Source organism: Choloepus didactylus, chromosome 7 (assembly GCF_015220235.1).
Source record: "Choloepus didactylus isolate mChoDid1 chromosome 7, mChoDid1.pri, whole genome shotgun sequence".
NCBI lineage: Eukaryota > Metazoa > Chordata > Mammalia > Pilosa > Megalonychidae > Choloepus > Choloepus didactylus.
In genome coordinates this window covers 142,386,194-142,414,173 of record NC_051313.1, presented here as the reverse complement: position 1 = coordinate 142,414,173, position 27,980 = coordinate 142,386,194, and the positions used below count along the sequence as shown (strand labels likewise).

Here is a 27,980-nt window from a genome sequence, read left to right as displayed (position 1 = left end):
TGCTGTTTCCTTTTTTTAAAGAATAAAATATAAGGTAAGTTGACATTTAAGCCTAGGTTATATTCACTTTTAAAAGATTTATTATCTCACAGAGCACGAACACTGATAGTTCTTGATTTTACATACATTTAACAGATGAATTAATTTCTTTTAATATCTTGAGGATTGTGACTGGTATTTTCTGTTAGTGCTATTTCTCAAAATTAGTATATGAACAATTCCCCCCAAAAAAGGTAGTTTTTTGCAGAGCTTAAAATGTATTAATTTCTATTTATTTATATAGTATATATTTATTTATATGTATATCCATTTGGGTCTCTAACGGTTATGGTCTTCCTCTACTTTTATGCTCACCGCTAGTATAAGAGAATAAATTCTTATCTATTTTACTGAGATTCTGGTTTGGAGATGTCAGTCAGTATCTTATTTGTGTGAGTTTGGGTGTTCTGCAGCATTTATTCATTTAACAAATGAAGTAGAAGTCATCCAAATTGGAAAGGAATAAATAAAATTTTTGTATTTGCAAGTGACATGATCCTATATATAGAAAATCCTGAAAAATTCACAACAAAGCAACCAGAGCTAATAAATGAATTCATCAAAGAGGGGGCACAAGATCAACATGCAAAAATCAGTAATGTTTCTATACACTAGTAATGAACAATATAAATGGGAATTCAAGAAGAAAATTCCATTTATAATAGCATCTAAAAGAATCAAGTATCTAGGAGTAGATTTAACTAAGGTTATAAAAGATTTGTACATCGAAAAAACTACAAAAGATTGCTGAAAGAAATCAAAGAAGAGTTAAATGGAAGGACAATTCCACAGATTACAAGAATAAATATTGTCAAGATATCAGTTCTACCCAAAATGATATACAGATTCAACACAATTCTAATCAAAATCCCAATAGACTTCTTTGCAGAAATGGAAAACTCAATCATCAAATTCCATATGGAAGGGTAAGCAACCCTAAGTAGCCCAAACCATCTTGGGTAAAAGAAGAAAGTTGGAAAACTCTCACTTTCTGATTTTAAAACTTATTACAAATCTACAGTAATCGAAACGGCATGGTACTGGCATAGGACAGACATTTCCTCCGAGGGAGTAGAATCGAGCTCAGAAGTAAATCCTCCCACCTTTGGTCAATTGACTTGTAAATGAATTGTATTAAAGAAGGTGTAGGTTTATAGAAAAATCATGCAGAAAATATAGCATCCGCATATCTTCCCCTATTAACACCTTGCATTAATCTGGTACATTTATAACTGATGAAAGAAAATTATTACAATTGTACTACTAACTGTAGTCTATGGCTTACTTTAGGTTATTCTGTGTTGTACAGTCCTATGGTTTATTTTTTTTTAAATTTTTATTCTAGTAACATATACAACCTAAAATTTTCTGTTTTAGCCACCTTCAAATATGATTCAGTGCTGGTAAGTACGTTCACAATGTTGTACTATCATCACCACCATCTATTGCCAATTCTTTTCCATCGACCCATATGGAAACTGCACAATTTAAACATTAACTCCCTTTCCTTACCCCCTACCCTAGCTTGTTTCTTTTTTTAATTGCATGTCTATTTTAATATTCATCTAACCATACACTGGATAAAGGGGGTCTCTATCAGAAAGTTTTTATAATCACACAGTCACAAGATAAAAACTAGGTAAACAGTAATTATCAAAGATCAAGGCTACTGGATTACAGTTCAACATGGCCAATTGACTTTTGACAAGGGTGCCAGATTCACTTGATGGGAAAAGAGTAGTCTCTTCAAAAAATGGTGCTGGGAGAACTGAATATTCATGTGCAAAATGTGAGCCATAACATAAACACTGGGCTAAGGTTAATAACATATTTATTTCATCAGATGTAACAAAGGTACCATCTAATACAAAATGTTAATAGGGATAACTGTGTGTGAGAGAGGGGATTATATGGGAACTTTATACATTTTGCATGGTTTTTTTGTAAACCTACAACTACTGTAAAAAAAACTTTTAAAATGCCTACTTTCATTGGAGATTACATTCTAGTGAGGGAAATAGATTATACAAGAGAAAAGTAATTTATGTATATGTTATGTTGTGATAAAATCTAGGAAAAGGGTTATGCTGGGAGAGAGGGTCTGAAAAGCTTGAGGGCTGGATTGAAATATTAGGTTGGATGACCAGAAAAAAAACACCTAGTTCAGATAACAGGGGAAAGTGGTCTCAACCGAAGGAACGAGACCAAAGCCCTGAGATGGGAATGTGCCTGAGGGAATAACAAGGAGCCCAGCTTTGGAGCTGTATGTACTCCAGAAAGACATGTTCTTGAATCTAATCTGTTCCTGTGGGTATGAACCCTTTGTAAGTAGGATCTTTTGATGAAGCTACTTCAGTTAAGGTGTGGCCCACCTCCTTGAGGATGGGACTTAATCCTATTACCCCTTCATAAATGGAATGAGTATATATGGAGAGGGAGCCAGGGAAGCAAGAAGCTGAGATAAATGAAACTCAGAGAATGGAGAGACCAGCAGACGCCACCATGTGCCTTGTCATGTGGCAGAGGAGCCAAAAGTCGCCGGCAGCTGGTCTTTGGGAAGAAAGCGTCACCTTGATGACACCTTGATTTGTGCATTTTCTCAGCCTCAAACTGTAAACTAATAAAATTCGCGTTGTTCAAGCCTAACCATTTCATGGTATTTGCATTAAGCAGCCTAGGAAACTAAATCAGAGGGAAATTCATCCCTCTGGTTCTCCCCTGTCTTCCCATCACATTGTGCAGCTCCTTGCAGAGAGTAACATTCAAATGATTATTGAGTGAATTAATGAAATTCCAGAACTTTCAGAAGTAAAAATCGTGACTGGTTGGATGTATGAAGAGAAGGGAAAAAGTCAGATGACTTCCCAGCTATATAGGAGGCTAAGTATATGGTGGGGAAGAAAGTTGTTTGGTGGTGTGAAATAAAATCAAGTAGGTTTTGAGATGCAGTTGGGAAACAAACTTGCTTAAGAGTGCTGTAGGCAAGAGAGGGGTTTGTGAGGTGACAGCTGACATTGTGGGCCTGAATAACATCACCCAGGGAGAAGGCCTCAGATGGGATCCCAGGGTGGGGAAGCAGGGAACGGATGGGTTCATTTCAGGTGTAGGATCTGTGGACTTGATGTTGGAGGATGTGCAGAAGGTAAAGAAAAACAGGAGCCGCGCACAACACCTGTGCTACGCTGACAAAGGTGGTGGTGTTGATAAGATGGGGAGAGGGTGTTTGGGGTGAAAGTGAGCATCAGAATAGAAATATTTAGTAATGCACAAGATTGAAATGGGGGATCTATGTGTAAACCCTGTAAGCTGAGGCTGTCAAAGTCACCTTAGCTAGTGTGGAGCCAAGATGACCTCACTTTCGCCGCATCCCTCAGTGCAGGGTTGAAGCTTCAGTGTCATTGTGTAAAGATTGGAATGATTAGATGAGACTCAAAGGGCTCATCTGTGTGGAAACATTGCTCCCTTGCCGTGTAGCCAGGAGCCCTGGAAATGTTTTTGATGCAGACCATTACTGTTTTTTGTTTGAGTCAGTGGGTACCTTGCTAAGCAGAGCTTTCAGCAGTACTGAGCTCATCAAAGGGATGCTTGTTCCCAGGTGTCCTCTTTCATCAGTAAACTCAGTGCTTTGATTCTTGTGCCGTTCTTTGACAAAGTGCCAACTGATAAATGGTTAGGAACAGTCAGTGAACAAGTTTGATTTGCTGCCTGTCAAGGTTACATATTAACTGGGAAAAAGAGGACAAGACCAATTTAGGGTGAAAGCAGAACATGTTTGGTTCTCATTGTGCTGTGCTTATCTTCAGACATATCGAGTGGTAGTTTTCCCAAGTCTAAACAGTCGAAATCAGAGGAGGAAGATGTTCCGGGATCCCTTTCTTCGGAAACAGAAGGAAAAGACTTGGCAGGTAACATGAGGCTCCCAGCCAGCAGTTCAAGTGGGAGTTTGAGAAATGTGCAAGCACTGGATGTTTCCACGTGAATTACGAGAGTGTTACAGTTTCAGATCCTAGTGGCTCCCGGGCCCTAAAATCCACACCTTTTGTTCTTTCAGAGATATGAACATTGTTACATGGTTAGAAAAAAGCAAGCACCATCTCCTCCCAGTAGTTTGATTTCTGCCTTTAACTTTTCTTTATTGCAGTTTTCAGGTCCTGAGCGTTTTTCAAGTTTCAGGTCCTTGGTATAGTTTATTGTTTTTTTACTACGTTTTTTGTGTTGGAAATGTACTATCTCTACCAAGGAAGGAGAACATCCTGAAATGTTCACATATGTGGTACTAGCCTTCTGAAGGAATGGTGCCACTATATTTTGAAACAAAAGGGTCCAAAAAGGCAAATCTGGACACAGGAAAAACTACATGGTACTGGTTAACAGCATAGATTCAAATCCTGGAGCTCTGGTGAAACCTTGCCCGGGTTATGAAATCCTCTGTTAAATATGGATGATAGCAGGGCCAACTCTGCATGACTTGTGTAAGGATTAAATGAGTTAATACAAGTAAATCTCTTAGTCTAGTGCCAGACTCACAAGCCCTCATGCGGTGGCCCTTAGAAGCTGTTACTCTTGGCAAAATGTTGGCGTTACCACCATTAGAAATGCCTTACATGTCTGTCATACCCTCCTCAAAACCTCTTCCAACACCCCAGCCTGCTTCTTAGACATAATAGCAGTTAATGCAATTTAAAATGCTTTGTAGTTCAGAGCAGGTTTGGGTGAAGCAAGCACTTGCTAGAGGGGGGCAGGTTGGTGAGAAGTGGCGTGAATTGCCACCTGGGTCTCTTAGCTCCTGCTGACCTTATATGGTTATAGCTACAGTGGCAAACGGGGTATCTGGGGTGCATGCTGGGGTCTGTGGCCTGGCTATTCCATCCCATCGGCACCCGACGGACAAGCACATTAATGTCTGAACACTTTGTGAGTTTTATTGAATGTTTTACTTTTCTTTTTCAGAAGGAACTTCTGCCCCATCCCTGGAAGCTATCCCAGAGAGTTTGAGTGGTTCTGCTGTTATCTCAACCTTTGAAAACTTCACCAAAGAACTGAAAAAAAATTACCAGGTAATGGTCCATTAGAAATGGAAAACTAGCTCGTTATGGATTTAAAGTAACAAGCTCATACTGCTCATCACTACCGTTGCTATCCCTCATATGTGAGGGTCTTGGGGATGGGCATTTGCCTTAGCTGTGGTCACAGATTTTAGTCCCTTTTTAACTTGGGTTTGACTTACGAGGCAGCCAGTCCCTGTCTAATCGCTTCAATGGGACCAAGTAGACCTACAGGAAATCAGACTCATGGTTTGTTTCATGGGTAGCATTCTCAGATACCTGGATGTCCAAGAAGCAATGATTTGGTCACAGTGATTGACAAGGGAGAGAGGAGAATGACTGAAGAGCAGGGAACTGTGCGGACAGGAGAGGCACCTGGCCAAGGATGGGGGTCCGTTGTGGCTGGCTGCTGAGTGGAAACAAGTCTCTGGAACATTGAGCACATAGGATGCCCCAATATCTTGTCTGCAAGATGAGCACTGGGACCATTTGCAGTCCCCTCCTTTTTGGTCCCATTATTTATAAATCCCTAATGAGTTATTTATTAGCATATTTGAGAAAAGAATCTTGCCCCAACCAACATTCATTTTACTAAGTTGAGAGATCTCAAAGTCTTATTTTATTGCAATGCCTACAATAAGCCAATTTACAGTGGGAGTTTTTTCATGATATCCCATACGTGTAATTGATAGTGTGAATGTAAGTTTTCCTATTCTGGCTTTGTTGCTCTTGATTGGTACCAAACCTGGGATAACATGGGGGAAGGAGTATAGCATGGTGCCCTGCTACAGTTCATTAATAATAATGCTTGCTATGAATGTCATTATGTAATGGCAGTGTCTCTTTAATACAAAGCAGACGCTTACCTTCTGTAGTTGTGTTTAACCCAAATGTGATCCTTTTGTTATTGTTGCTATGGTTTAGGTTAGGTACAGAAAGAGCCAACTTTATTCAAAAACTGCAAAGAAAGCACCAGATTGCCTAATAAAGCTTTTAAACCAGATATATCAGCGCAGGTAAGTATTGGATGCAAAAGCAAGTTCACATAAGTGTGATTAGTCACAAACAGCATGTGTCTAACGACCCCTGTGCGCTGCCAGGAAGAGTTAAAACCTGCCCCAGATGTGAAGTTTGGTACATTGTTTAACCCTTCTTCCTCTATAAGAGGAGGGGTTGAACTGATGATCTCCTTAAGACTCTTCAAGATCTACCATTGTATAATCCTAAAACACTGTTCTTAAAAACTTTATAATTCATTTGTGAGAACCAGGCAAATGCAGATCTATTGTTGTAGAAGTAACACACACACAAACATACATGCACACACCCCAATGACTGTGGAAAGAAGCACAGAGGCACCAGAATTTCAGAGAGAAGTGAAGGCTGGGATTTGGAGTGGACGTGTGGGTCTCTGTAGTGATAACAGTTAGCCAGAGGGCTCACAAGGTTAGGGCTTCTTGAGTGAGTTTTTGGATAAAATATTTCAAGAAAAAGGGAGAGCTTGTCTCTCGTTGGAGAGAATGGTTTATAAGTGTTGGAGGGGAAGAAAGAGATGGCAGGTTGGTTTGCTTAACTGGACTAGAAAGTTGGGTAGGGCAGAACACATGATTTGAATAGCAATTTACAGTTATTTTTCTAACGCTTTTATACCTATAATGTCATTTGAGTCTCAGAACAAACCCGTGAAGGACATTGGGCTTGGGGAATTCCTGTTATCTTTTAGAGGGTACACATTCATCCATTTATTCACTCAGCAAATACACACCAAGCAGCATTGGGGGCTGGGTCAGGGAGAGCAACAGGAGCAAACTGCACAGCTCCATGCATTTGTGGAACTTTCAGACAATAAGAAAGCCAACAAATAAGCAACTTATGTGGCAGTTAGACACATGATAGTAATTTTTAGGAATTTTGGAATGAAAATGTAGAGGTGTAAAAAGAATGTAAGGGCGGGTGCAGACCACAGCTTTCAGGATTGTATTAAGATGAGAGAGGTAGGAAGCAATGGGAGCCCTGGCTGGCTTTGCAGCTTCTGTTCCAGGTAGTCAAAGTCTCTTCCTGGAGTTGTCTGTGCTTTGCTTGTACCCTTTGTCCTTTCCTAAGAATAGGTTTTCAATGCCAACTTCCTTGGGCCTTGTTTGAAAGGCTAAATGAAAGTATGACTCCTCAACTCTGCAGAGATGGGGCTGGTTAGGGAGGGTGGGAGGAGAGAGAAGGGCGACCCCTATACATTCCTTTTTTTTTAATGTAGCCACTTTATTGAGATATAATTCACATACAGTACAATAAACCCATTTAAGGTGTATGACTCATTGACTTTTCGTATATTCACCAAATTGTGGGATTAATTTCAGAACGTTTTGATAACTCCAAAAAGAAACATTAGTCTTCAACCCCCAATCTCCCTCAGTCCTGGCAACGTGTCTCTAGATGTACCTGTTGTCATATTGCATATAAATGGAATTCTACAATATGTAGTCCTTTGTGACTGGCTCCTTTTACATAGCATGTTTCAAGGCTCACCTGTGTTGTAGTATGTATCAGTACTATTTGTGTTTTTTTGCTGAATAATATTTCACTGTATAGATACACTTTTATTGATCCAGCCATCAGTTGATGGACATTTGGGTTGTTTCCACTTTTGGGCTTTTAAGAATGATGCTGTTAGGAACATATCTCTTTAAGTTTTAGAGTGGATATGTGTTTTCACTTCTCTTGGGTATAAATCTGGGAGTGGATTTGCTGGTTCATAGAATAACTGTTTTACGTTTAGAGGAACTGCCAAACTGTTAGTTGTCCAAAGCAGCTGCACCATTTTACATTCCCACCAGCAACATTTGAGGGTCCTAATTTCTCTACAACCTCACCAACACTTGTTATTATCTGTCTTTTGGGTTATGGCCCTCCTACTGGGTGTAAAGTGGTAGCTCACTGTGGTTTTGATTTGTATTTCCCTGATGAATAATGATGTTGAAGACCTTTTCATGTGCTTGTTGGCCATCTGTTTTTTGGAGAAATGTATATTCAACCTATATTAATTAGCAGTTTGTTCGTTGTAGAAATGTCATTCAACTTACGTGTCCTTAAAACAAGAAATGTCTGGAAAAGAATATGAAGTTTCCTTGTTATATTCAGATGTAATTGTGTCTTTTTGTCACACCCAAGCAGCCCCATTGAAACTTGTTTCTTTTGTTTAATCAGACTGGATAAACTAGAGCAGTTTCACGATTTTGTTCTTCAAGAGCTGAGCAATCTTGAGAAGGATATTCATGCTCTGAAAAAACTTGAAAAGGATGTTCTGGTAAGGTCTTTTTGTTTGAGGCCTTCTCAGTGACTTGAGAGGCTGTTTCAGAACAGAATAACAACTAACCACATTAAAAAATTTTTTTGTTCTATTTTAGGAATTTTGGAGGAAACAGTCTGTTGACTTGAAATCATTCTGTGATTTGCAATTGCTAAGGTATTTCTTAAAAGTATTTTTTTCTAGAAAAATCTTAAATGACATATTTTAAATGACATCTATTTATGTTTTATTTCTATTTTATATGTATAAAAGCAACAAATCAGTTTATCTCTCCACACATTCCTTTCACTGTAATTAATTCGTATGCATTCTGAGGTTCCTTCCTCTGGGGATTATGAAGTGGGGGAAATGGAGTGGAGTCCCTCACTCCTCTACTTCTTTGGGCGAAATTATAGTGTTGTCTTCCTATTTTAACAATCCAAAGGAATCCCTATTAAATGTGTAATGGCTAAAGCATTATCTACCAGCTGAGAGTCAGTTTCTATTACAGACATCTGAGTCAAATGGTTTTGGAAAGAATATTATTCTGATCATGTCATATATTTCAAGGCAAAAAACAAGTGTTTTTTAAAAATTTTTGACTTATCCATCCTATTGTTTACTTCAGTTAACGCAATTAATGATGCCAGCGTGAACCACAGATTTTCAGAATTCTTCCCCACATGCATTTCCTTCCATGTACCGTTGAACATAATTAAAGGTGATACCCCTTTAAAACACAGAATTCCCATGACTTGTGATTCTCAAGTTTGTTGGAAGCAGGACTCCTTTACATACTTAAAATTTATCAAGGATCCCCAAATGACTCTTATTTTTCTGAGTTATGTCTATGAATATTTTCCATATTAAAAATTGAGACTGATATTTTAAAAAAAATATGTAAAGTAACATTAATAAACCCCTTACATGTTGATATAAATAATAGATTTTTGTGAAAAATAACAATGCTTTTCAAAACAAGAAATGTCATGTTTTATGATGTTGCAAATCTCTTTGATGTCTGGGTCAGTAGCGGACAGCTGGCTTCTTGCAGCTACTTCTGAGTTCAATCTGTTGTGATATCACACGTCATGTAGCCTCTGGGAAATTCCATTGTACGTTTGTGAGAAAATAAGAACAAAAAGCAAATAATGTCTTAGTATTATTATCAAGATAGTTTTGACTTCATAGAACATTTGGAAGCTTTGGTTCCCAGTCCACGCTTTGAGGACAGCTGATACAAAGCAAATCCATGTCAATTACTAAAGAAGATTGCATTCCCAGTTGCCTGGAGAATTCACTTATTTTAACTATGTCCCCTCCACACACACACAGACACACATACATACACATTTTAGGCACCTGTCTGTACAGCTCAAGCAGGTTAACATTGTAGGATATTAATTACCTTTTGCATTCATCTCCTTTGGTAAAGGCTCCTATGTGAATTTAGAATACCCCAAATAACAGCCATACGACCTCCTCTTCTAAATACCTATCTCTTAGAATTCTTGTTTGCTCTCCTCTGTTCCAATCGCACTTGAGCAAATTCATCTGGCTGCAGCTGAGGGTCATTGGTGCGGCTGTGAACTCACCCTGAGCGCTGGCCACGTGCCTTGTTCTGGGCCAAGTACCTTTTATGTAGCAGCTCCATGAGACTTAGGTGGGTGAATTAGTTTGGTCAAGACACAGCCAAAAGCGTCTTTCCTTTTGCCCTAGTTTCCTGTGAGTAGATTTAAGTAGTTTTCTAGGGAAGTGAGAAGGTTATTCCCTAGCTTATTTCAGCCCCCTAGCACAGTGCCACAAGGAAATAGGGATTCAGTGCTTTGAATGGTGATCATGAAATACCTGCTGTGTGCTGTTGGCCAGTGGTACAGACAGAGACATGCCTAAAATACAATCAAGCCAGATGATTAATCTCTTATGTTCATGTCCTGGTTTGCCACTGACCCAGCCTTAGCTAACATCAAGAAATGAGATGATCTGTGAAATAACTGAGGTATCCGTAAGCATGTGTATGTACGTTTTTGTTTTTAAATTGCCTGATGGGAACTTAATAAGAAGAGATGGACCAATTTCTTCCAGGCTCAATCCGATTCAGCCTTCATGAGGAGAGCCAAAGCCTGTGTTGTTAGTGAATCACTGAGGTAGGTACTAAGGCTTGGTGTATTCAGTCAATGTGAATTGGGGAGGAAGGAAGCAAGCCCTAAAAGATATTCTGATGCCTTTCCCATAATTTGCTGCTACAGCTGAACTTCCTGCCCTGTTACAATCTCTCTCATCCTAGAAATAATCCTTTTGGGTCAAGGTCATACATTCGCTCAGTAGATATTTGTAATTATGTGCTTGTTCTCCCTCAAGGATGTGGTAAGCACTGAGAAGCAGTGGTTACTCCAACACACACATTCTCTCCCCCATTAAAAATCAGTTCCTTGAAGGAAGCCAGAAAAAAACAAAAACAAGTTAACAGGTAAAATAATAGCAAATTTGCTAAGTGCTTTGAGGGATGCTGACAAGGTGCTTTGGCAGAGAGCAGTGATGTGACGTGTCAGCATGAGATAGGATGGTCATCGAAGGTCTCGCCGAGGAAGTGGCATTTAAGATGAGGTCTTACAGCAACAGTGTGTACAGGAGCGAACTTGATGTCTTTGAGGAATTGGAAAGTTCTTGGATCCCAGTGAGTGTAAGGTTAAGAAAACAATAGTACCCAAATCTTGTAAGTCTTCATTACCATGTTGAGGAGTTTGAGTTTTACACAAGGGTAGGGGAAGATGTTGATAAGTTTTGAGCCAAAGGCACTGAGGATTTGAGGTTAGTATAAATTGATTTATATTTTAAGAAAAATCATTCTAGCTGTTATGTCGAGAATTGAGCTTGAGCAAGGAAAAAAAAAAAAAGGATAGGGAAGACACGGTTGAAATTAGGACCAAAATGTAGAGGTTACGATACAAAGAGATTTTTTTTATAACGTAAAAATATAATATAAACAGCTAGCCTTCAGTAGATTTGAGAACTTAAAGGGACAACTTCTTAGCACTACATGAGTTTCCAAAAGTTACTTAAGAAGAATAATCATTAAAGAAATTAAATTGGTATTTTAAAAAGGCACGTCCTTAATTTAAAAAATGAAATCCTGGTTTGTTTTTTTTACATAAGCTTTATCATATTTATAAGGAATAAGTAATCCTTATAAAAATGATTCCAAGGAAGAGAAGAAAGCTCTCCAGTTCATTTTATAAAGCTTCAATAACTTTGCTATCAAAGTTGGAAAAGGACAATGAAGAGAAGAAAAGTATAAATCAATCTCAGAAATTAATGTAAATACAAAAATGCTAAGCACAGTATCAAACCTGCATGAGCTGTAGTGTATGTGTGTGTATGTAGTACAGAGAAAAAAAATCAGATGTAGGTGTATCTCATGAATGCAAGTATTTAACATCGAAAAATCTATTAATTTATTTTACTCTGTCGATAAGATAACCACATCAACCTACCAGTAGACTCAGAAAAAGCAATTGATACAAATTCAACACCCATTCATGATTAAAACCCACCAATCAACAATAAAGCTCTTAGAAAACTGTGGCAAGAGAGGAAATAGGGTATCTCCGAAAGTCTGCCGACAACACCACACTTAATGGTAAAACATTGAAAAGCATTAATGAGTCAAGAATTCCAGTTCTTACGTCCTATATGGCATAATGTGGAGCCTAGTAATTTCTGGTCAGCTTTGAGTGCCCTTTCGAGGTTTCTAATGTTACGATCAGCTTCACTGTGTGATTTTTCTCCAGCAAAGTTCTGCTCAAGTGTAGGCATAACGGAGGTGGACGGTGGGGATCTTCTAGGGTTGTGGTTTTGCCAGACTCCAGAGGGAATCAGGGCACAAGGAAGTGAGGTTGTTTGCTCAGGGGTTGATGCACCGTAGAAACCAGATGGGTAGAGAGGAATCAAAGCCAATAACTGACCAGTTATAAAGTGATGGGGTCGATGGGTTGGCAGCCTCCATGGTATCAAAGTTGTGCCAGTGGAGAGAGGAGAGCAAGCAACCTGGAAGGCCAAAAGTAGTGGCTAGAGAGGAGGATGCTGAGAAGAGTTCAGGGCGGGAGGAGGGGGTAAGGTAAGATGGGGACATGGTCTGGGAGCACAGAGCTGGGGGGGAATTGAAGGCAGGGCTGCAAAAGGTGAAGAGCTGGAGAGCAGAGGTCCCTGGAAAAGAACACGGGTCCTTTTTAACAGCAATAACTAGGAAAGCTGATAGGAACTAAGCAAACTGAATAAAGGCTGTGAGGCTGACAGTGATGCCATCGGAGGGCGTGAGTGTCAACAGGGAAGTTTCTACTGGAGAAGGAGTTGTGAGCTGTGTGTGGCGGTGGGGAACAAAAAGCGGGATGCCCACCCCTCCTCTGGCCATGAATTAATGGGATATCAGGGAAAACAATAGCTTTTCACTGAGAGAAAATTGGATGAGAACATGAGTGGGAGCGGCTATCTTTTTGGCAGTTCCTAAGGCAAAGAGGGATTTGAGACCAGATGGGATTGGTTCTGAGAGATTTTTAAGGGGAGGGGGTGTAGATATTTCTCACTGTGATCCCTCACGCTCTCCCTGGTGGCCCAGCAGCTCGGGCTGCCACCCCCTGAGCTTCCCGGCAGTATTAGAGGCCCACAGAGTAAAGGGATGTGGAATGTGGGGAACTACAACCAACTAGCTTGTTCTTGGATACTGTCTCTTTAAGGGCAGCTTCCCTCCCACCCAGTTGGACTCTTTGAATATTACTTTGTTCATTTCCACAGCATTTAATAAAGGGGCTTTTGACTCAGATATGAACTTTGAGGTTCTCTTCAAGTAAGAGGTTTCAACTAGGTTCTCTAAGAAGACCATATCCAAATAAATTTTTATAAGAATGCAATTGCGTTTGTGTTAAAGAGGGCTGTAATTGCAAAAGCAAACAACAAATAACCCAAAAAACCATATATATGTATATTTATTTGTATATTTATTTTGGGGGGGGATAAATGAAGGAGATGAATTTTTTTTTAAAAACCACTTTAGGGCCCAAAGTTCTGTTTTGTGATCTTTGACTGAGCAGTTCCGTGTCTAGGAAATTTTCTTACAGATGAAACGGACATGTGCAAAGCTTGGTACAATGATAAGTATTATAAATTTTGGTTCTAATAGTGAGACATTGGAAACTACTAACAGCCTGGCTAGTGTTTGGCTAAATAGATTGATCTATTCATTTGATATGCATGTAGCCATTGAGAAGAATGATTTAGATAGTGTCAGTTGACTTGGGAAGATGTTTAACAGAGTAAACAATAAAAGCTTGTTACACAGCAGCATGTATAACATATATAACATGAATCCTTCTGTCTAGAAGGTTGCATGTGTGTGTACGTGCTTACTCAACAAACATTGGGGTATGTGTGGAGGTGGGGGTGTCTCCTAAAGCCTTAAGGCCCATGGAAAGGAGTTTGGATTTTTTCCTGATTGCAGTGAAAAGGGCTATAGGCAAAGGACTTGTTATCAAAGGCATGTATGTATGGGGTGGGGAGTGGATGATGTGGGCGGTGGAGATGGAGAGAAGGGGACTGAGGAGAGACAGACCTGGAAGGACCATGGATGGACTAGATGTGGCAGAGGAGGAAAAGACAGAATCAAGGACAACTTCTAGATTTGGGGCCTGAGCAACTGGATGGAAACTGGTGTCATTTAAGGAGAGAGGGAAGATTGGAAAAGAACAGTTCTGTTGGTAGTTAGGGTGGAGGAGAATAGAGGACAAAAGTTTTATTTGGGACATACAAAATTTGATATGTCATTTCAACCTCTGGAGTCTTCCAACAAGTAACTGGATATTTGAAACTGAAGCTCATGGAAGAGGCTGGGCAGGGGACTGGATGAGTTGACCTCGGGTCTGAAGATAGAGAGAGGAGGGCCCAGGACAAAATTCTTGGGCTAGCCTAGCATGTCAAAATCAGATAGAGGAGATGAAGCCAGCAAAAGAAGATGAGGAAGAGTTACCAAAGAGCTAAGAGGAAATCAAGGAGGTGGTGTTGTTATACAAGATGAGAGCTTGTGTGCAAATACATACATGCATCCATAGAAGTCTAGATTCTAGGATATTTCCCAAAATGTTAACTGTTATTTATGTGTGGTGAGGCTTAAGGTGAATTTACTTTGTATCTTATGCTGTTTTGTATTTTTAGAATTTATTGCAAGATATGAGTTACATTTGTGTAATAAACAACATACAAGTTTATAAAGTAAAAAGTTAAAAAATTTCCTTCATTCATGATCCAGAGATAACTGTCTCCTTACAGTTTGGTTCGTCTTCTTCCAGATATTTTTTTCCATGCTTACACAAGAATATATACAAATGACTGCCCAAGAACACACCTATATATGTTTTAAAATAACAAAAATGATATTTTGCTAATTATTGTATACTGTTTAATCAGCAATAAAAGTAGGATTCCTTTCCAAGTCAATAATATGGCTCTACTTATTTTCTTTAAAGCTGCAAAATAGTCTAGTTTATGGGCATATATACACATATATTTAATTCCCTATTTATAAACATCCAATTTATTAATATTACAAATAATTTATAGTGAATATCCTTGTACATAACTCTTGAATTGCTTTCATAATCAGGAAAAATAATTACTGTTCGATTTGGGGGAAACATTAGTAACAGCAAATCCCCAAACCAAATTAGTGCTGAAAGAGTGTATGGCAAAAAAATCAAATCAGAGTGTCTTAATTTGCCAGGGCTGCTATGACAAATACCACAGATTGGGTTAGCTTAAACAACAGGAGTTCATTGTCTCACAGTTTTGGATGCTAGCAGGCTGTGTCTTCTCTGAAGTCTGGAGTGTTCTGGTACTGGCTCAGGATCTGCCTCTGTCACATGGCGATCTGTTTCTTTCTGTCTCCTCCTGCTCAGTTATCTCCTCACAGAGACTCTACTCATGGATTCAGGACAACTCTCATGCAGTTTGACTTCATCTTTACTAGTAGCATCTTCAAAGGTCCTATTTACGGATGGGTTCCCACCCACAGGACCGGGCATGAGGACTCGAGCCTGCCTTTTGTGGGGGACATGATTCAACCCCCAACACAGGGCTAAGGATACTGGAGTAGTTCCCAGCCCCACTGGGGACTTACATCCAATGTGAGTTAAATGTACATGTCCCATTTGGTCACAAGTAACAGAAACTGGAACACAGCAGCTAAACCAAATAGGGGTTTACCTTTCCCCCATTAGAAGCAGCTCAGAGGGAAGTTGTCCAGGGTGGTCTAGCAGCTTCAGTTTGTCATTAGGGACCCAAGTTACTTTAGCTTCTTGCTTTGACATCCTTCACATGACTTTGGTTTCTGTAGTCACAAGGTGGTTGCTCTCCTGTTGGGCATCGCTTTTGCACACAAGCAGGAGTAAGAGGATGGGTGAAGGTAACAGTAAAAAAAAATGTGTGCCAGAAGTGTATATTTTTTTAAAAATCAGGGAAACGGTTTCATGGAAGCCCAAACCCATAGACTTTTTTTTTAAAATTCAATTTTTAGTGTAATTTTATTGACATGTATTCACATACCATACAATCATCCAAAGTGTACAACAGATGTTCACAGTTTCATCAAATAGTTCTACATTCAACTCCATACCAAATTTTTGAAATTTTCATTACTCCAAAAAATAAAAATGAAAATAAGAATAAAAATAAAAGTAAAAGACAACGCTCAGAGCACCCCATACTCCTCCTCCCCACCTCATTTACTTTTAAAAAAATATTTTTAAAATTGAAATATTTCACATACCATATAATCATCCAACATGTAAAACAATCATTCAAGTTGTGCATTCATCACCACAATCAATTTTTGGACATTTTCATTACTCCAAAAAAATAAAAATAAGAATAAAAATAAAAGTAAAAAGAATACCCAAAACGTCCCATAACCCTCTCCTCCATATTATTCATTTACTTTTTGTCCCCATTTTTCTACTCATTTGTCCATTCACTGGGTAAAGGGAGTGTGAGCCATAATGTTTTCACAATCACACAGTCATACCATATAAGTTATATAGTTATACACTCTCCTTCAAGAATCAAGGATACTGGATTACAGTTCAATAGTTTCAGATATTTCCTTATAACTATCCTAATAAACTAAAAACTAAAAACATATATCTATATAACACATGAGTTACCTCAGAATGACCTCCCAACTCCTTTTGAAGTCTCTCAGCCACTGAAACTTTATTTTGTTTCAATTCTCTTCCCCCTTTTGGTCCAGAAGCCTTTCTCAATCCCACGATGCCAGGGCCAAGCTCATCCCTGGGAGTCATGTCCCATGTTGCTAGGGAGATTTATACACCTGGGAGACATGTCCCGTGTGTGGGGAGAGGGCAGTGAGTTTACCTGCCGAATTGGCTTAGAGAGAGAGGCCACATCTGAGCAACAAAAGAGGTTCTCTGGAGGTGACTCATAGGCACAATTATGAGTAGGCTTAGCCTCTCCTTTATAACAAGCTTCATAAGGGCAAGCCCCAAGATTGAGGGCTTGGCCTACTAAGCTGGTGGTCCCCAATGCTTGTGAGAATATCAGGAATCTCCTAGCTGGGGAAGTTTTCCCAGGTCCCCCAAAGAGGCTTTGCAAATACTTTTTATTCTCTGCCCAAATTACTCTGGGTTGTATCGGGGCTTCATGCTAACCTGTACAAACCAACAAAGTCTCACTCCCTAGTCAAGTTTCCATGTAATTATGGCATTTGAGTAAAGTGTCAATACAAGATAAATTGTACAGTGTGCTACAGAAAATATGGATTTTGCACAAAGTAACCATCTCTTCCTTTGGACTCATACAGAAGCCAAAGTTTTAAAACATGGTTAATGTCATACTCTACCCTTTAGTCTGATCTATCCCAATTTCAACCAAGTCCATTTCACTCATATCTCCAATAGAAGTCTGATCTCCTTTTCAGGGATTCATGGGGTGATGCTGACACTCACAACTGCCGAACTCTGGCTCTGAGTCCCAGCTGCCACACAGACACCCGAAGCTCCAGGGACCAACCACGTCACACACAAACAGCTCAGAATCTCAAAATTTAGAAATAGCTATTAAAACTCATGAGTAAATGTGACTGCTGTGAGAGCTTACAATCTAGGAACCTTTACATAAGCCTTCCCCTTATAAACCATGCCCCCAGATTCAATTCTCACAGTTTACACATTGTTATAAGTCCATATTAGTGAGGCATTATAACGTTTGTCTTTTCATTTCTGACTTATTTCACTCAACCTACTGCCCTCATGGTCCATTTACTTCATTGCATACTTCACAACTTCATTCCTTCTTGCTGCTCCCTCACATAAAAACATTCTTAGATGTGTACATTTAATCACATTCATTGACCACTCTGGGTTTCAGTAAGTTACACAGTCCCAGTCTTTATCTTCTGTCTTTCCTTCTGGTGTCATATATACCCCTAACCTTCCTCTTTCAACTGTACTCACAGTCATCTTTGTTCAGTGTACTTACAATATTGTGCTATCATCACAGTGTATCTTGCTATACATTTGTGGACCTGTACAATCAATCCTGTTGAACATTCTATACTCCTTCAGCATCAAATGCTTGATCTCTACCCTCTTTCTATCTCCTGATAGAGATCTTCTCCAGACCTCTCTCTCCTGTCTTTTCCTATCTGTCTGTAGTATTCCCTTTAGTATTTCTTGTAGAGAAGGTCTCCTGTTCACAAACTCGCTCAGTGTCTGTTTATGTGAAAATATTTTAAACTCTCCCTCATTTTTGAAGGAGAGTTGTGCTGGATATAGGATTCTTGGTTGGCAGTTTTTCTTTCAGTATCTTGAATATGTCATACCATTGCCTTCTCATCTCCATGGTTTCTGCTGAGAGAACCACACTTAGTCTTATCGTGCTTACCTTGTATGTGATGGATTGCGTTTTTTTTTGCTGCCTTCAGAATTCACTCTTTGTCTTTGACACTTGGAATATGATTAGTAAGTGTCTTTTGGATCAATTCTGTTTGGAATATGCTGTGTTTCTTGGATCTGTAATTTTATGTCTTTCATAAGAGTTGGGAAATTTTCATTGATTATTTCCTCTATTATTCCTTCTGCCACTTTTCCCTTCTCCTTCTGGGACACCTATAACATATATTCATGCGCTTCATGTTGTCATTCAGTTCCATGAGACCCTGTTTATATTTTTCCATTCTTTTCCCTATCTGTTCCTGTGTCCAGGATTTCAGATGTCCTGTACTCCAGCTCACTGATCCTTTCTTCTGCCTCTCCAAGTCTGCTGTTGTATGTCTCCATTGTGTTTTTCATTTCTTCTATTGTGCCTTTCATTCCCATAAGTTCTGCCATTTGTTTTTTCAAGCTTACAAATTCTCCCTTATGATCACCCAGTGTCATCTTTATATCCTTCATCTCTTTCATCACATTCTCTCTCACCTTGCTGATTTGATTTAAAAGGTTTATTTGACCATCTATAATTAGTTGTTTCAACTCCTGAATCTCAGTTGAAATGTTAGTTTCTTTCTTTGGGCCATATCTTCCCATTTCCTGATGTGGCTTGTGATTTTTTTTGCTTGTGTCTAGGCATCTGATTTACTTGATTGGTTTGTTCTGGAGGTTGTTTTCTGCCTTTTGCATAAGGTTTTCTTTTTGGTTGACTTTGAGCTCTGTCTTTTCTTTGTTTCTCTCCCTGGCCAATTTTTAGATGGGCTCTGCCCTTGAGTCTCCCCCCCCCCCCCCCAAATCAGGCACCCACCGTGGCCTGCCACAGAGTTGGGAGATAGGCACTGGACACCCTAGGAAGTTCACTGTGTGTGGTAATACAAATATGCTCTCTTCCAGTGGTGCTGTATTTTCCACCGGCTAGCAAGACCTGGGTTTGTTTTGGGACCCTGTTTTAACAGTTGGGTCTTCCCTATTTCTCAGCCAAAATAGGGCTAGGCTTCCATACAAGACATGTAGACCAACTCCTGTCATCCTAAGAAAGGGTCTGAAGCCTCCCTTAAAAAGTATTCTCTTCCCTGCACTTTCTGGACTATCCAGCAGATGGCACTGTTTGGCAGTCCAATAGTCCTCAGAGGTTGCTTTGCTCCTGTGCACAGGCTTTGTCTGACCCAGCTGGGTGAAACTGCAGGATTCCTATGCCCTGACTCTGCCAGCCAAAATCTGGCTGTATTTGGGGCTCCACCCATGGCAAGGCACTCCTTCAGCTGACCCAGCACTCCAGCTGTCTCCAAGGCAAGGAAACGGCCACTGGCCACTACTTTCCTCAAGGCTGGGGGAAGGGCTTTCAAACCCAGAGATGGAAATGCTCATCTGTCCATGTTTCCTCAGTCTCTGCATCTCTCACTATTCTGCACCTTGAAATGTCCCCATCCCACCCCTGTCCTCTGGGTCTCAAACAGCAAGCGTGGGAGGGTTCAGGTCCACTATTTCTGGGCCTTTCCCACATGGAAACTGAGTAAGGGGGAGAAGAGATGACCAGCTGGTCTGGGATGGAAACTTGCTACCTGATATTTCTTCTCTTTCTTCAATTTGGCATCTGCAGGGTCTTTCTCCAGTCTATATCCTCCTCCAGAGTTTTAAACAATTCAGAATTGTCCTTTTTTCATTGAATCTCTGGAGAGAAGTTTTTGGTAGCTGTTTACATCACCATGTTGGTATTACCCTTAAATTCAATTTTTTTGAGGTATATTCACAAACCATGCAGTCATCCACAGTGTGCAATCAGTTGTTCACAGTACCATTATATAGTTGTGCATTCATCACCACAGTGTTTGAATATTTTCATTACACACAAAAAAAGAATAAGAATAACAGTTAAAGTAAAAAAAGAACACCCAACACATCCCACAGCCCCCATCTTATGTGTGCGAGATGCATTTCCCTAACAGCTAGTAAACATGAAAATTTTTTCATGTGTTTTTTAGCCATTTGTATTTCCTTTTCAGAAAAATACCTTTTCATAACTTTTGCCCACTTTATAACTGGACTGTTTGAATTGTTGTTGAGTTGTAGGATTTCTTTACATTTGCAGGATATCAGTCTCTTATCAGATCTATGGTTGCTAAATATTTTCTCCCATTGAGTTGGCTGCCTCTTCACCTTTTAGACAAAGTTTCTTGAGGCACAGAAGTTCTTGATTTTTGAGGAGTTCCTATTTATTTTTTCTCTCCTTGCTTGTGCTTTGGGTGTAAGGTCCAGGAAGTGACCTCTTAATACTAGGTCTTGAAGATGTTTCCCTACATAATCTTCTAGGAGTTTTATATATTGAGGTCTTTGATCCACTTTAAGTTAATTTTTGTATAGGATGTGAGGTAGGGGTCCTCTTTCATTCTTCTGGATATGGATAGCCAGTTCTCCCTGCTCTGTTTGTTGAAGAGACTGTTCTTTCCTACTTCTGTGGATTTGGGTGCCTTATCAAAAATCAGTTGACCATATATCAAGGGGTCTATTTCTGAACTCTAAATTTGATTCCATTAATCAATATGTCTGTCTTTATGCCAATACTGTGCTGATTTGACCACTGTAGCTTTGTAGTAGGCTTCAAAATCTAGAAGGATAAGTCCTCCCACTTCATTCTTCTTTTTTAGGACTTTTTGGCAATTTGAGGCCCCTTTCTCTTCCAAATAAATTTGATAACTAACTTTTCCACATCTGCAAAGGAGGTTGTTGAAATTTTGATTGGAATTGCACTGAATCTCTAGATCAGTTTGGGTAGAATTGACATCTTAACAATGTTGAGTCTTCCTATCCATGAACATGGAATATTTTTCCACCTATATGGGTTCTTTTTAATTTCTTTTAGTAAAATTTTGTAATTTTCTGTGTAGAGGTCTTTTACCTCCTTGGTTAGGTTTATTCCTAGGTACTTAATTTTTTAGTTGATATTGTGAATGGAATTTTTTTTTTTGGATTGTCTCTTCAGTTAGGTCATTACTAGTGTTTAAGAACATTACTGACTTATGTGCTTTAATTTATATCCCACCACTCTGCTTAATTTTTTTTATTAGCTCAAGTAGCTTTGTCATCAAATTTGCAGGATTTTCGAAATATAAGATCCTGTCATCAGGGAGAACCTAAGATGGCGGCTCGGAGAGACAGGGCAAAAAAACACCTCCATGAAAAATACTAGCTAAAAGCCAGAAAGTGACCCAGAACACCAGTTCCAGCAATGCACCAGCTGGACAAGGTCTGCTAAATCCACAGGGACCATGCACTTGGTGAAACCAGGAGACTGCATTCTGAAATGAGTGAGTAAAACTGCTGATTATCCAGCAGCCACACTGCAGTGTGGGAAAACTGAGGGTTGGCATTTGGAAGCAGACTAGTTCTTTTTAAAAAAAAAAACCCAAAAGCAGCTGCAGATACAGCAGCGAGAACTGCACAGTGAAGTGCGCCAGCAAGGGGCTGTGCGAACACCTCGATATCTGGTGTGGAAGATAGCCTTTCGTGCACCCGCTGCTAATTGTCTCAGAGCGAGGAAGGCAGAGGTGAACCAAAAGGGGAATAAAACCACGCCCCTTACAGCCATCTTCGCAGTGGGCTGGGAATGCTCCTGCCCAGTGCTGGAGCCACAGCCCAGAGCTGCGCCAAAAAACCCACTGTGACAGGAAGTGCTTCCAGCAACACACGTACACACCACAATATTGGGCGTGGACAATAGCCTTTCAGGCACCTGCAGCTAATTGTACCAGAGCTGGGAAGGAAGTACTGTGTGAAAAGGGGGAAATTAACACTCCCCCATTCAGCCATCCTTTCAGCAGGCTGGGAACGCCCCTACATGGCCCGGTGGCCCAGAACTTCCCTTGAGGGGCGGTGTGCACTTGTGACATAGTACAACCTTCCCTCAGCAGAGGCCCTAGAAGGGCACAGCTTGGAAGAGGGACCCACTTGGAAATCCCTGGGACGGTACGCCAGTACCAAAGACTTGTGGGTCAACAGCAGAGACAATCTGTGGTGAGACTGAAATGAAGGTTTAGACTCTTGCAACAGCCTTAAATTTCCTGGAACACCTGGGAGGTTTGATTGTTAAAACTGCCCTCCTTCCCTAACTGCTCAAACACACACCCCATATTCAGGGTAGACAGCACCACCAACACACCCAAATGTGGTACACCAATTGGACTCAAGAATCAGACCGCAACACACCACAAAGGCAAAGTTGGGGAGAACTGACTTGAGGGGAATAGGTGACTCACGGACGCCATCTGCCGGTTAAAGTGTATGCCACCAAGCTGGAGATCTGACAAATTAGAGATTCGTCCTTGAATAATCCTACATATCCTAAAAGAACCCTATCAAGTAAAGCAAATGCCAAGAGGCCAAAAAACAACAGAAAATTTTAAAGCATATGATAAAACCAAAAAATGTGGATAACCCAAATCCAAACACCCAAATCAAAAGTTCAGAGGAGACACAGTACTTGGAGCAATTAATCAAAGAACTAAAGACAAACAACAAGAGCATGGCAAGGATATAAAGGACATGAATAAGACCCTAGAAGAGCATAAAGAAGAAACTGCAAGAGTAAATAAAAAAATAGATGATCTTAGGGAAATAAAAGGAACTGTTGACCAAATTAAAAAGATTCTGGATTCTCATAGTACAAGACTAGTGGAAGCTGAACAACGAATCAGCGACCTTGAGGACCACAGAATGGAAAATGAAAGAACAAAAGAAAGAATGAGGGAACAAATCAAAAAAATCAAAGTGGACCTCAGGGATATGATAGATAAAATAAAACATCCAAATATAAGACTCATTGGTGTCCCAGAAGGGGAAGAGAAGTGTAAAGGTCTAGGAAGAGTATTCAAAGAAATTGTTGAGGAAAACTTCCCAAACCTTCCAAACAATATAAATACACAAAGCATAAATGCCCAGTGAACTCCAAATAGAATAAATCAAAATAAACTCACTCCAAGACATATTCTGATCAGACTGACAAATACTGAAGAGAAAGAGCAAATTCTGAAAGCAGCAAGAGAAAAACAATTAACCACATACAAAGGAAACAACATAAGACTAAGTAGTGACTACTCAGTGGCCACCATGGAGGCAAGAAGGCAGTGGCATGACATTTTTAAAATTTTGAGAGAGAAAAATTTCCAGCCAAGAATACTTTATCCAGCAAAGCTCTCCTTCAGATTTGAGGGAGAACTTAAACTTTTCACAGACAAACAAATGCTGAGAGATTTTGCTAATAAAAGACTTGCCCTACTTCAGATACTAAAGGGAGCCCTACTGACAGAGACGCAAAGAAAGGAGAGAGAGAGAGATGGAGAAAGGTTCGGTACTAAAGAGATTCAATATTAGTTCATTAAAGGACATTAAGAGAGAGAGGGAAAAAATATATCTGATAAACATAAACCAAAGGATAGGATGGCTGATTCAAGAAATGCCTTCACAGTAATAACATTGAATGTAAATGGATTAAAGTCTCCAATTAAAAGATATAGATTGGCAGAATAGATCAAAAAATATGAACCATCAATATGTTGCATACAAGAGACTCATCTTAGACCCAGGGTCACAAAGAAATTGAAAGTGAAAGGATGGAAAAAATATTTCATGCAAGCTAAAGCCAAAAGAAAGCAGGAGTAGCGATATTAATCTCAGATAAAATAGACTTTAAATGCAAGGATGTTATGAGAGACAAAGAAGGCCAGTACACACTAATAAAAGGGACAATTCAACAAGAAGGAAAAACAATCATAAATGTTTATGCACCCAATCATGGTGCCAACATAATACAGGAGACAAACACTGGCAAACTAAAGGATGCAATGAATGTTTCCACAATAATTGTGGGAGACTTCAACATATCACTCTCTCCTATAGATAGATCAACCAGACAAAAGACCAATAAGGAAATTGAAAACCTAAACAATCTGATAAATGAATTTGATTTAACAGATGTATATAGAACATTACATCCCAAATCACCAGGATACACATTCTTCTCTAATGATCACAGAACTTTCTCCAGAATAGACCATATGCTGGGACATAAAACAAGCCTCAATAAATTTAAAAAAATTGAAATTATTCAAAGCACATTCTCTGACCACAATGGAATACAATTAGAAGTCAGTAACCATCAGAGACTTAGAAAATTCACAAACACCTGGAGGTTAAACAACACACTCCTAAAATAAATGGTTGATAATGTAGAATGTAAGGGAACTAGCAATAGAGAGCCATTAATGAAGGGGGAACGATAACCCAGTAAGAACAGATAAGCTATCATGGGTAAATTTAACATTCTGGGAATGCCCAGGAATGACTATGGTTTGTTAATTTCTGATGGGTATGGTAGGAACAAGTTCACAGAAATGTTGCTATATTAGGTTATTTTCTTGGGGTAGAGTAGGACCATGTTGGAAGTAAAGTAGTTCTTTTATGTTAGTTGTGTTTTTGTTACTCCCTTGTTATGGTTTGTTTGAAATGTTTTTTTATTGTATATCTTTTTTTTTTAAATTTTTTTGTTATATAATTAAAAAAAGTTAATTAAGCGTGAATGACAATCAATGCAATATATGATACTGGAGTGGATCTAAGAATGGAGGAGAAAAGCTCAAAGGGGGCATAAGGAAAAATTGGAATATAGAATTTAAGCTTTATATCCATATTAATTTTCATGAATTAACTACAGTTAATGACATAAGCGAATATCCTTGTTTGTAGGAAATGTACATGGAAGTGTTATGAGTTCAAGGAGTATGATATACGCAACCTGCTCTCAAATGTTCAGAAGATGATAAATGGGTAGATATATAATTGATAGAAAGATAAAAGATACAGTTGAAAGAAAGAAAGGGGGAGGGAGGGAGAGAGGAAGGAAGGAAAGAAGGAAGAAAGGAAGGAAAGAGAAAGAAAGGTACTGCGAAGGTAGCAAAATGTAAAATTGGCAGATACAGATATCTGAGGGTGGAGGGTGTTGGAGTTCTCTGGGGTTTGTATTTGCAACTGTCCTATATGTTTGAAATTATTTCAAAATAAAAATTAAAAAAAAAAGATCCTGTCATCTACAAATAATGACAGTTTTACTTCTTCCTTTCCGATTTGGATACCTTTTATATCTTTGTCTTGGCAAATTGCTCTGGCTAGAACTTGTAGCACAATGCTGAATAATGGAGGTGACAGTGGGCATCCTTGTCTCATTCCTGATCTTAGGGGGAAGGCTTTCAGCCTTTCACTGTTGAGTATTATGCTGGCTATGGTTTTTTCATATATTCCCTTTACATATTAAGGAAGTTTCCCTCAATTCCTACCTTTCGAGGTGTTTTATCAAAAAGGGTGTTGAATTTTGTCAAATGCTTTTTTAATGTTTGCTCCATGGACTTTTATCTCCATCTTCTGGGCCAGAGCAGAGTCACATGGCCCAGCCTAGCTGCAAGGGAATCGGGGAGGTGAGGCTTTCACTGAGCATACTACTGTTTCAAATGGGAATATAGTCTGGTAATAGGGAAGACAAGGAGCATGGATATTGGATAGATAATTAATAGTGATGTCCTGACTGAGTTAAATTACATGTGCTGAACCCAGAAAAAAAATGGATCGAAACTGAAATCACAAGGCTCATTCTCTCTGCCATTCTTCTCAATGAGTGTGGCCAAGAGTGAGTATGGGTGGAAGATGAAAATCTGTACTCTCAGTTGGTATAGGCTCCTGCCTGCCTTGAGTTTCACGAGCACCTGATTGGGGTGAATGCCAATCTGGTTATTAACACAAATATTTTTCATGCTGCATGGCCCCTAAAGCCAAGACACCCATTTTGCCTGATGCTCCACCAAAAACCAACCAGCTGTGTTGAACCATGGACAGATGGCATATATGTCTTCAAACTGGCATGTGCTTAAGTGATTTTCAAGGGTAATTGGACTGCAGTCACTTGTCACTTAGTGAACTGTCTTTAGCATCCATCATATGTGTTAGATGCAACTTCACTACATATCTGAGTTAGTGATGTTGCCTATAAAAGAGAATGACATTTGTATTGGCTCACTGAGTTCTGGGGACCTAGAGAGGTAGAATCTCTGGCTTGACTAACTACTATTTTCCTTTTCCTTTCAACCAGTCCAAACCTCCTGAAGAAGACTGTGATGGAGCTACTGTTGGCTCAGGCTTTCTACCACTCTCTGTGCTCATACATTTTGTTCCACTGCAAATGGAATCCCTGATAATTGTTGAGTTGGAATAGAATGTAATATGTCAGTAGTTTGCAATTGTGTTATTGTCCATTTGTTCACAAAGTCAACCTTTTGTATTAAAATTTGATCAGAAAATATGAAGTTCAGGATTAGCCACTTTGAATGATACTGCTTTTTAAAATGATTTTAAAGGTAAAATTGATTTTTATTTGAAAAGTGTCTTTAAGTTTTTTGGGGGACAGACAACCTTAAGAGCATCTGTATAAATAAGATTCAGTGTACCTCTTTGGGGGAGAAATTTAATTTGAAAATGATGACAATGAGGTTTCAGTGGACAATAAACATGGCTGGGCCCAAACTGTAGTGCCTTCATTGGCTTGATTAGAAGGACTTTTCTGCAGGTGAGAAGGAGCCCCTGAAGACTTTAATAGCTGTGTTCACTTCCCAGGGCTACCGTAACAAAGAACCACAACACCAGGCCTTTATTCTCTCTCTCTCTCTCTCTCGAGGCCAGACATCTGAATCAAGACATCAGCAGGGCCAAGCTTCCTCTGGGGGCTCTAAGGAAGAATCCTTCCTTCCCTCTTCCAGCTCTGGTGGCTCCTGGAGTTCCTTTGCTTGTGGCAGCATCACTTCAACCTCTGCTTCCCTCTTCACACAATCTTCTCCTCTGTGGGTCTCTCTGTGTCCACTCCACTCCACTCCTTATAAGGCACCCGTCATTGGATTTAGGGTCCACCCTAAATCCAGGATGACTTCATCTTGAGATTCCCATCTAATCACATCTGCAAGATCCTACTTCCAAGTAAGTCAAGTTCTCAGGTTCCAGGTGCACATGAATTTTGGGAGGACGCTCATCAATCCTCGACATTAGGAACTGGTTTAAGAAGATTAAACGGGTAGCAGTATGAACGGGTGGAATTCAGCATGCCAGGAGGTTATTGCAGCAATAAAGGCCTTAACTAGGACAGTAGTATGGAGTGAAAAGGAGGGCCAGATGTGAGAGTTTAGGGTGGGTGTAGGGCTGGAAAGAGCTAATTTTGAGGATGGGTGCTCTAAGTTGCAAAAACAATGAGCTTTAAGCTTTGGGGAGATCTCTCTTTGAAAATATCCACCAAAGAGTCTTCTCTCAACATTGTTTTATTCACTGAATCCTTATGGAGCATTTACTGTGTCCCAAGTGCTGTGCTTGATGCTAAGGATTCAACACTGATATTGTCACTGCCCTAGACATGCCAGCTGTATGACCAGATATGAATGTTAATCAGTTATCCAAATCAAAGTTAAAAGCAGCTTTGACAAGGGTTCACCCACATTGTGAGCTGCCCCAGCCTGGAGAGTGGTGGGTGGGATGGGGTGACAGGACGCCAGCAGGGACAAGCTCTTTGCGGGCAGCACAAAGAGAAGAGGGAGCATGTTG

The 27,980-nt window shown here is 39.7% G+C and overlaps 1 protein-coding gene across 1 annotated transcript in view; it reads left to right on the top strand.

Annotated features, from left to right (window-relative positions):
* The window catches only part of SYCP2L (synaptonemal complex protein 2 like), a 132,275-nt gene extending 105,428 nt beyond the window's left edge, over positions 1-26,847 (top strand). Inside the window, exons 24-30 of the mRNA XM_037844308.1 lie at positions 3,843-3,944; positions 4,990-5,096; positions 6,009-6,100; positions 8,286-8,385; positions 8,486-8,544; positions 10,453-10,514; positions 26,488-26,847. Of these exons, the coding sequence (XP_037700236.1) occupies positions 3,843-3,944; positions 4,990-5,096; positions 6,009-6,100; positions 8,286-8,385; positions 8,486-8,544; positions 10,453-10,477 (485 nt within the window). The 3' untranslated portion in view covers positions 10,478-10,514; positions 26,488-26,847. The remainder of the gene's footprint in view (positions 1-3,842; positions 3,945-4,989; positions 5,097-6,008; positions 6,101-8,285; positions 8,386-8,485; positions 8,545-10,452; positions 10,515-26,487) is intronic.
* Positions 26,848-27,980: the final 1,133 nt, after the last annotated feature.